Source organism: Leuciscus leuciscus (assembly GCF_965113295.1).
Source record: "Leuciscus leuciscus genome assembly, chromosome: 5".
Lineage (NCBI taxonomy): Eukaryota > Metazoa > Chordata > Actinopteri > Cypriniformes > Leuciscidae > Leuciscus > Leuciscus leuciscus.
The window spans coordinates 426,189-436,985 of NC_138729.1; the positions used below are offsets into that span (position 1 = coordinate 426,189).

General features: G+C 38.6%; 2 protein-coding genes and 1 long non-coding RNA gene across 3 annotated transcripts; all 3 read left to right on the plus strand.

Moving 5' to 3' along the window:
• Positions 1-822: 822 nt before the first annotated feature.
• LOC309500141 (uncharacterized protein) lies at positions 823-3,322 on the plus strand (the record flags this gene model as incomplete). Its single annotated transcript, XM_082171705.1, has 3 exons — positions 823-969; positions 1,161-1,332; positions 1,947-3,322. The coding sequence occupies exons 1-3, from the start codon at positions 949-951 to the stop codon at positions 3,320-3,322; spliced, it is 1,569 nt and encodes a 522-aa protein (XP_082027831.1). The 5' UTR covers positions 823-948.
• Positions 3,319-6,210, plus strand: LOC309500142 (uncharacterized protein; the record flags this gene model as incomplete). Its single annotated transcript, XM_082171706.1, has 4 exons — positions 3,319-3,406; positions 3,626-3,676; positions 5,637-5,720; positions 5,967-6,210. The coding sequence occupies 4 exons, from the start codon at positions 3,319-3,321 to the stop codon at positions 6,182-6,184; spliced, it is 441 nt and encodes a 146-aa protein (XP_082027832.1). The 3' UTR covers positions 6,185-6,210.
• LOC309500182 lies at positions 4,383-5,094 on the plus strand. Its single transcript, XR_014206492.1, has 2 exons — positions 4,383-4,426; positions 4,837-5,094. It is a non-coding gene; the product is annotated as an uncharacterized lncRNA (long non-coding RNA).
• Positions 6,211-10,797: the final 4,587 nt, after the last annotated feature.

Below are 10,797 nucleotides of genomic sequence, written 5' to 3' on the forward strand. Positions count from 1 at the left end.
CATCTATTATATGTGGTCTTGACTCTTACACACTGTTTCTAGTGTAATGTACTTTGTGGGGACCTGTATTGTCTCAGGAATGCCATATAAACCCCTCTGTGATTAAATACACACACTTCCTTCAGGTTTAGCGTAATGGGGACCTTGTCTGATGAGTATCAATTATAACTCATTTTTTTAACTCTTTTATTATAGGCTACATGCACGGATGATGAAGACATGATGACAATAAAGAACTGCTCTGGGGATTCTGTTACAACTGCTGGCATTTCACGACGTACAGTTGAGGTACATATATTTAATATCTATGTCTATCCATCTCTCTCTCTATCAGTCTGACTGTCTATCCATCTCTCTATCAGTCTGACTGTCTATCCATCTCTCTCTATCAGTCTGACTGTATCCATCTCTCTATCTGTTTGTCCATCTATTATATGTGGTCTTGACTCTTACACACTGTTTCTAGTGTAATGTACTTTGTGGGGACCTGTATTGTCTCAGGAATGCCATATAAACCCCTCTGTGATTAAATACACACACTTCCTACAGGTTTAGCGTAATGGGGACCTTGTCTGATGAGTATCAATTATAACTCATTTTTTTAACTCTTTTATTATAGGCTACATGCACGGATGATGAAGACATGATGACAATAAAGAACTGCTCTGAGGATTCTGTTACAACTGCTGGCATTTCACGACGTGCAGTTGAGGTACATATATTAACTGTGGCATTTTAGTAAGGATGATGTAAAGTAAGCCCATCATTGTTGGTAAATAAACCCTGACATGATCAGGACCCTAAATTGGAGTTGTCTTATGGTGCTTCAAGAAAGTCTTAAATAATTTGCCCTAAACTGTTAGGACAGTTTTTCAATTTTTTTTTTCTTTTTCTTAACAGCCTTTGGTTGATTACTCAGACAGTGAAGATGACATTTCGTGTTCTAAAATGATGACATCTTATAAACAGGTATTTATTTTTCATTGCTATTACCATTTCTTTTTAATTGCCTCATACTTCAAAAGCACTTTTTTTTTTAAACTGCATAATATTGTATTTTTATTTTTCATTATATGATAAACATAGTTCTATAAGCATATATTTTCCTAGTTTATTTGAAGGCTTGCCATTCTGACGTTTGTCTAATTTGTCTTTTTTAGATGAGACCTGCAACTCATGAGGACTCCGATATTTTTTACTCTGAAAATTCCAGTGGAGATGACAGTACAGACATTCAAGATGACATCAGACTGAAACATACACCATTTGCAATGAGTGAACAACATTCCACTTGTGCCACAACATTCAAAAGACCAAAAAACACCAGAGTAAGTGTTTTATTTAATTTTTTTTTCATTTTATTTATTAATCTATGAAAGAGGATTAACTAAACTGGATGGTCATTGTCTTTCAAGGCTAGAAGGAAGATTGCTGAGCACTCAGATGTTTTTGATTCGAGCGAAGATGAGTTATCTGAAGTCAGTGAGGAAGAGTACATCCCTGACACATCAGAAGAGAGTAGTGCATCAGATAGTAGCACAAGCCTTACTGTTTCACCTAAAGGTAAAGGAAAGCTCCAGACTTTGCCAGTCCAGTGCAGTTCAGCTGAGAACAGAAGTACAAACTACAATCCTCAAAGCAGCTGTGACTTAGGGAGCTTCCAGAGCCATGTGCAGCCTCAGTTCCTGACAGCACAAGTTCAGTGATTATCCCAGCTATCATTAAAAAGAGGGATGGACTGAGAATGTATAGCAAGAGACAACATTGCTTTTTTTGTGACAGTGCTTTTACGAAAATTGCTAGACACCTAGAGCGCAAGCATAGCAATGAAGTAGAGGTAGCAAAGGCTCTAAGTCATCCAAAGGGCTCCAAAGAAAGGAGAATGCAGCTTGAGTATCTACGCAACAAAGGTAATTTTGCTTACAATGCTACTGTTATTAATACAGGCTCAGGACAGATGATTCCACGGAAACTGCCTAAAAAGAATTTGGATGGGGAAAAATTTATGCATTGCATTTACTGCCAAGGACTCTTCTTAAAGAAAACCCTGTGGCGACATGTGAAAGTTTGCAAATTCAAGCCTTCTGACGTGAAACCCAAACCTGGAAAAACCCGTGTGCAGGCTCTCTGTAGCTTTGCACAACCTCCCCCACCAGGAGTAACTCATGGTGTTTGGAAGCTGTTAAATGCTATGAACCAAGACCAAGTGGCACTTGAAGCTAGAAATGACTGGTGCATTTTAGAGCTGGGAAAGCATCTTTACAACAAGTATGGATCAAGAGTTAAAATGCATGAATACATCCGTCAAAAGATGAGAGAGCTTGGAAGACTCCTCATATGTACTAGAGAGGTAACACCCCTTACATCTATTAAAGAGCTCATCCATCCCACAAACTTCATGCATGCCGTTAATGCAGTTAAAAGAACAGCTGGATACATTGAAGAGACCAATGTGTATGAAAAGGCTAGTGTTGCTGTGAAACTTGGTCATAGTCTGAACAAAATCGCAATGCTTATTGAGAGCCATTCTACAATCAATGGAGACAAAGCAAGTGCAAATTTTGCGAGCAGCTTCCAACAGCTGTATCAAACCCGATGGCCCGAGTACATTTCTTCAACAGCACGGCGAACAATGGAGGAAGCCAAGTGGAACTGCCCACATTTGCTCCCGTTCACTGAAGATGTCAAACGTCTCCATGTGCATCTTGATGAGCAAGAGAAAGTGTACCGCAAACTCTTGTCAACACAGCCATCATCTCAGCATTGGTCAAAATTGGCAAAGGTTATATTAACTCAGGTTATGCTTTTCAATCGTAGGCGAGAAGGGGAAGTGTCACAAATGCCTTTGTCCGCATACACCTCCAGCAACCAAACAGAAGCTCATCCGGATATTAGCATGGCCCTCACAGAGTTGGAAAATAAACTGTGTCAGTACTTCAAGCGTATAGAGATCAGAGGCAAAAGAGGCAGAAAAGTTCCAGTGCTTGTTACTCCTTCAATGCAAGAGTCGATCAGCCTGCTGATTAAAAACCGGAGCAAGTGTGGAGTACTGAATGAGAACCCTTTCCTCTTTGCACGTCCTTCTGCAATGACCTTTTTCCGTGGCTCTGACTGCATCCGTGAATTTGCAGGTGCATGCAATGCTAAGAATCCTCAAACTCTAACTTCCACCAAGTTGAGGAAACAGATTGGTACCCTCTCTGAAGTGTTAAATCTGAGCAACACTGAGCTTGATCAGCTGGCTGACTTCCTAGGCCATGATATTAGGATACACCGTCAGTTTACCGCTTACCTGAGGGGACCCTTCAGCTGGCCAAAATGAGCAAAATTCTTCTGGCCCTCGAAAAAGGACGCTTGGCTGACTTTAAAGGGAAAAATCTTGATGAAATCATCATTGATCCAGAAGGTACTATACACTGTTACTGTGACCATTGTCTGAATTGAATTAATTTAGAGATATTGGTTCTGTTTTTTTTATTCTGTAATAGTTTACATAAATTGTAATATAGGTTTTTGGGAATGCTTTGGAATAGTATGCATGTATTACCTTGTGTTTTTAAATTAAATGTTTATTTAAAATTTAAATAAAAGTTAAATGATTCATTTCTGTGTTTTCTACCCTCAGAGAACGTTACAGTGGACAGTGATTTAGAGGAGTCTACTTCCAATCCGAAAGGTAACAATTTCATTTAGCCAGTTTGTTCCAATAAATTTTTGCCTAATTCTAAATTGTTGTTTCTAGGGATGGCAAATTGGTTTGAAATGGGTGGTTCATCTTTAGATTATTTTTCTCACTTTCTACTGACTACATGCACAAATTACTTTAGCATGTTGCTTAGGCATTTCCAGTTTAGTTTTTTCCCTCGTGGTTTGCGCATGAGCCCGCACACACCCCAAAACACTTTTGCCAACTTCTAAACCCTGCTCAAAGTTGCTTTATGTTGTTAAATGGCATCATAAGCTAATTAGCATAATCATTACATAATTTATATATTAATATTTGTCAAAATACAACACCAATTGAGATTGAGAGAGCGGCTTTATTCGCTAGACTTAAACCTAAAAATACTCCTGTATATATGGTGTATTTGGAAAATGCAGTGTTTTAAAATTATCATTCTGCTTTCTATGCACAAAATACAGATTATGTGTGTTTATCAACCAGTATAGCTATTTTCCTTAAAGGATAATTCTGGTATTTAGCACTTTGAGTCTCTTTTCTGGTTTGTTTTGGGTGAACTAGAGTGGTGGACACAGAAATGTTGACGATGGGTCCTATCTCGACTTTTTGACTCGTTTAGAATCGCCTTTGACCGCTTCAGAGTGGCTGTCTATGTATGGGCCTGCACGAACATCCTTAAAACAACCCTTAACGTTCGTTTTCAAAACTGTGCAACTCACCGAGTGGTTAGTGGTGTTCGTTGATGTTCCAAAACAAGTAGCGTAGCGAAATACAGTTTCTGTCGTGTTTTATTTGGCATTTTGTAAAATCCCATTGATCTCTTTTGGAGGACTCATTGCTCGTTGATATTACTGCGCTACCGGGAACGGAAAAGATGCTTCAGACTCAAATAGCGAGCGGAAGTTTATACTCGGTTGTGAGGTATCTGAAAAAATAGTTCCACTATAGCAAATAATAACACGGATTGAAATCATACATTGCGCTGATATATTTGTTTTTAATAATCAACGAACACCACTAATCACTCGGTGGGTTGCACAGTTTTGAAAACGAACGTTAAGGGTTGTTTCAAGGACATGTTCGTGCAGGCCCATACATAGACAGCCGCTCTGAAGCGGTCAAAGGCGATTCTAGAAGTCAAAAAGTCGAGACAGGACCCATCGTCAACATTTCTGTGTCCACCACTCTAGTTCACCCAAAACAAACCAGAAAAGAGACTCAAAGTGCTAAATACTGGAATTATCCTCTAACACGCCCATCTTGGTTTTGGTACAGGAATGCAGTCAACTATATTTTCCAGCCGCTGAATGATGTAGACTTTTCCAGATTCTGACTAAGCTAGCTTGCTGCAATAGTGACGTCACATGCATGCAATGATTACAAATGTGAATAGGGATGATTGGATTGTTAAATTGTTTAGCAATTAGATTTGTTTTTTAGAAAGTGTGACTTTTTGGATGGTGAGTAATATTACTGCAATTTTATTAGTAATTGGTTGCACTACTAGTTACCAGGGAAAGTAATTGTATTGCTGTGCATTACAAGTACTCAGTGGAAGTATGATCCCCCATGGGTTAGAAGTAAGTTTAAATAACTGATTAAAAAATATTACAAAGTCCTCTTTTTATTCCAAAAAGGAATACAATTTTATTTTATTTTCATTGTTTTATTCCAGTCCCCAGGACACACCTCCCAGAATATTTTAGATGACTCCCTAATTAAACACTAAGAAACTAAGTTGAATCAGGTGTTTTAAATAGTGAGGCATGTAAAACACCTCAAAATTCTGGTAGGTGGGTCCCCAGGACTGAAGTTGAGAACTGCACTTTATGTTCTCAAGTTATTTTGGTTGCATTTAAAACAGCAGTGATAAATAATAACAGATGCGGGGTAGCTTTGTCAGTTTAATGAAGATATGTGTTAATACTCAGACTGGCATAATTTTTACTTTCAGAGTGCACAACAGGATCATCACCACAGCACCCTGAATGTGAAGACAGCACACTTCCCGCAGACCCAGTGTCCAAAAAAAAGAGGGGTATGTTCATTTTAATTTCAACTGATTGATGGTTAATATGTTCTCCAGTTGCAGTAGGTTTCTATTTACAACATGATTTTTGAAGCATTTCAATATACTAACTACGGAAGATTGAGATTATTTCAAACATTGAATGTCTCAAGCTGATCTCAAGGATCCGTATCTTGGACCGATTAAGCATTTAAGCAACTTCTTACTAGTGAAATGCTAAGATATATGATGTAGACCTACTTGTTCCCTCTACAGGTCACATCAAGAGGACAGCCTGGAACAAACACGAAATTGATGCAGTAGAGAACCACATGATGAGGTTCATAAAGAACCGCAAAGTTCCAGGGAAGGCAGACTGCGTAAGGTGTTTGGAAGCTGAACCATCTGCTCTAAAACAGAGAGAATGGTCTGCTCTGAAGTTTTATATCAAAAATCGAATCTCTGCTCTACAAAGAAAAGATCTAACACACTAATATGGAAGTAAAATAATGACAAATGTTTTTGAAACTAAAAAGCTTGTTGAATTGCACTAAGTAAAAATATGCAGTGCATTAACCCTGCTTGCATTTTAATGCATTGTATTTTCAGGCCTTGCATTTTTATGGGCTGAAATTCAACATGGTTGTATATTTAAGCTGTGAATATTTCAATGCAAAACATTTCACACATGTTTTCATTCTTAAAAATTCAACAATCCATATTCACCTTTCAGATTGCACTTCCAAAATGTTCATTCTGTTTAAAAATACAACCTATAATATTCGACTGGCAATTTTCGGTCCATTTTATTCCACTTCCACAAATTCAGTGGTTCAAATTCGAACTGCAGGAAAAGCAGTAGATTGCCGATTGATGATCTCCATAGCTGTTAGTCGGCCTCACCAGCAGGGGAGCAAGCGGCCGTTGACGAAGAACACTATAGAGCAACGGGTGAGAGACTCACTCATTCGTTGAATTACAGAAATGGAGCGAGCAGTAGTAGGCCATTTGTGATTATCATCAGGGCGATGAATTGTGATGATTATCATATGGAAAAGCTGATAAAGACACAAAAGCTGTGTTTACATTGAAGTCTTCACTGTTACTTTTGTACATGCAAGTTTTGCACAGCTTTCTCTGTCGTGACCGAGATTGTTTTTCCCCGATGCTGATGCACAGATCAAACGTTAAATCTGAGGTAGTAGACATATATTTCTCTCGGTTGTTTAGTTTTCTTAACTGTATATTGCGCTGCTGTGCCGCAGAACTGGGGATTCCCTTAATACGTCACTCTCCAGGATTCCCCTGTGGTCTCAGGACACTCAAAGTTACTCAATGGACAAAATACAGTGATATAAAAGACCAAACTCGCAGGCAAGCAGATGGACTCAGAATAACGCGCAAAGCTTAATGCTGAGCGTTTCCCAGTGATAGACTGGCATAAAGTTAGCTTGGCGTTGGACATTCGCACATTTAGGGACCGTCTCTAAAGTTACATAAGACATTGGTACACATGTTTCTAACTTCAATTGCATTTGAAGAGAATGACTTAGTCATAAAACCAACTGTAAAGTGTTAATAGGTGCCATGATGCACACTTTTACTTTACAGTTGGTTTTATGACTGTAAGTCATTCTCTTCAAATGCAATTGAAGTTAGAAACATGTGTACCAAAGTCTTATGAGAGACGGTCCCTAAATGTGTGAATATCCAGTTTCAGGCGAACTTATGCCAGTACTTCACTGGGAAACGCTTAGCGTGAAACTTTGCGCGTTACATTCATATTCTGGTCCATCTGCTTGCCTGCAGCCTATTAATATCGCCCTCATCCCCAATAAGGTGGGAGTTTGGTCTTTTATATCACTGTATTTTGTCCATTATTTTGAGTGTCCTGAGACCGCAGGGGAATCCTGGAGAGTGACTATTGAGGGAATCCCCAGTTCTGCAGCACAGCCGCAAGGACGTGCAAAGAGGAAAGGGTTCTCATTCAGTACTCCACACTCGCTCCGGTTTTTAATCAGCAGGCTGATCAACTCTTGCATTGAAGGAGTAACAAGCACTGGAACTTTTCTGCCTCTTTTCCCTCTGATCTCTATACGCTTGAAGTACTGACACAGTTTATTTTCCAACTCTGTGAGGGCCATGCACAAGCTGTTTATGAGTCAAGATACGTATCTATCATTAAATCTTTACATTTCATTCTGATGATGACAAACTGAAGTGAAATGAAGAGACTGACTGTATGTGTTAATATTTATGAACAAATCATAGTTACATTTGAAAAATTCATTCTCTACTTCACTTTCATCTGAAGTGCTGACATGTTTTTTCTCTCTCTCTCTTTTAGCTTTTCTGCAAATATGTGTTCACATGCACTAATATTTACTTTCTTTAATTGTTCAATTTATTTAGCATAAAAATCAACATATCATTAAGAATCAGACTACATCAAAACGACCCGTTCACATACAACATCATTTTATTAAATCATTCTTCGTACAAAAGTAAATCTTCTGAAATCTTTACACAGATCTCTCTGATCATAAACTGAAGTGACATGAGATGATATGAGGAAACTGACTGTGTTAATATTCGTTAGTTTAGATGAAGGGGAATACTCACAATATAAAGTTAAGAAAACTAAACCGAGAGAAATATATGTCTACTACCTCAGATTTAACGTTTGATCTGTGCATCAGCATCGGGGAAAAACAATCTCGGTCAGGACAGAGAAAGCTGTGCAAAACTTGCATGTACAAAAGTAACAGTGAAGACTTCAATGTAAACACAGCTTTTGTGTCTTTATCAGCTTTTCCATATGATAATCATCACAATTCATCGCCCTGATGATAATCACAAATGGCCTACTACTGCTCGCTCCATTTCTGTAATTCAACGAATGAGTGAGTCTCTCACCCGTTGCTCTATAGTGTTCTTCGTCAATGGCCGCTTGCTCCCCTGCTGGTGAGGCTGTCTACAGCTATGGAGATCATCAATCGGCAATCTACTGCTTTTCCTGCAGTTCCCGGATATCAATGTTGAATTTTCTGTCGAATTTGAACCACTGAATTTGTGGAAGCAAAATAAAATGGACCGAAAATTGCCAGTCGAATATTATAGGTTGTATTTTTAAACCGAATGAACATTTTGGAAGTGCAATCTGAAAGGTGAATATGGATTATTGAATTTTTAAGAATGAAAACGTGTGTGAAATGTTTTGCATTGAAATATTCACAGCTTAAATATACAACCATGTTGAATTTCAGCCCATAAAAATGCAAGCCCTGAAAATATAATGCATTAAAATGCAAGCAGGGTTAATGCACTGCATATTTTTACTAGTGCAATTCAAGCTTTTTAGTTTCAAAAACATTTGTCATTATTTTACTTCCATACACTAATATTGACACCATGTTGAGTATTAGTCACCAGGTTATATCTTAATCTTGCCTGTATGGATTTGTTGATTCAGTTCTTTTCAAATGTTTTTAAAGTGTTTCAAATAACTTTTATACTGCAGTTAATGATTTGTTTTGTTTTTTTAGCAAGTTTTCATAATTGTTTTTTTTAATGCCAAATGTTTACTATACACGCAGGCATGCAAAAGTTTCATGCTGAAGTTTTACTTGACGATACGTTTTGAGAAACTGTTTAGAAGTGTTTGTCAAGGGTTTTATTAATTAATATGAACATGAGCATGGAATTGTCTTATGCTAGATCTATTTGTTGACAGACATTTGATGCAAGTTTTGAAAATGTTAACATTACATGTCACAGATAATTATTTATACACGCATGTACATGTCTACATGTACGTATGTTTGTGTGTATGTAGGTTATACTTTTTTAGAAGTAAAAACATTTAATGTTGCTTTCTATAAATAAAGAACTCAAAGTAGATTCTCTTTTTACACTGCTTTTTAAAAAGTGCCTTTTAAAAATTGTTACTGGGGCAGTCTTCTCAAAATTAGTTGATACAAGGATACAAGTAGCTATGTACGTTTGACCCCACGATGACCTAAAACTAGTTTGGTGTGTGTACGTTTGATCCCCACGATGACCTAAAACCAGTTTGGTGTGTGTACGTTTGATCCCCACGATGACCTAAAACTAGTTTGGTGTGTGTACGTTTGATCCCCACGATGACCTAAAACCAGTTTGGTGTGTGTATGTTTGATCCCCACGATGACCTAAAACCAGTTTGGTGTGTGTACGTTTGATCCCCACGATGACCTAAAACCAGTTTGGTGTGTGTACGTTTGATCCCCACGATGACCTAAAACCAGTTTGGTGTGTGTACGTTTGATCCCCACGATGACCTAAAACCAGTTTGGTGTGTGTACGTTTGATCCCCACGATGACTAAAAACCAGTTTGGTGTGTGTACGTTTGATCCCCACGATGACCTAAAACCAGTTTGGTGTGTGTACGTTTGATCCCCACGATGACCTAAAACTAGTTTGGTGTGTGTACGTTTGATCCCCACGATGACCTAAAACCAGTTTGGTGTGTGTACGTTTGATCCCCACGATGACCTAAAACCAGTTTGGTGTGTGTACGTTTGATCCCCACGATGACTAAAAACCAGTTTGGTGTGTGTACGTTTGATCCCCACGATGACCTAAAACCAGTTTGGTGTGTGTACGTTTGATCCCCACGATGACCTAAAACCAGTTTGGTGTGTGTACGTTTGATCCCCACGATGACCTAAAACCAGTTTGGTGTGTGTACGTTTGATCCCCACGATGACCTAAAACCAGTTTGGTGTGTGTATGTTTGATCCCCACGATGACCTAAAACCAGTTTGGTGTGTGTACGTTTGATCCCCACGATGACCTAAAACCAGTTTGGTGTGTGTACGTTTGATCCCCACGATGACCTAAAACCAGTTTGGTGTGTGTACGTTTGATCCCCACGATGACCTAAAACCAGTTTGGTGTGTGTACGTTTGATCCCCACGATGACCTAAAACCAGTTTGGTGTGTGTACGTTTGATCCCCACGATGACCTAAAACCAGTTTGGTGTGTGTACGTTTGATCCCCACGATGACTAAAAACCAGTTTGGTGTGTGTACGTTTGATCCCCACGATGACCTAAAACCAGTTTG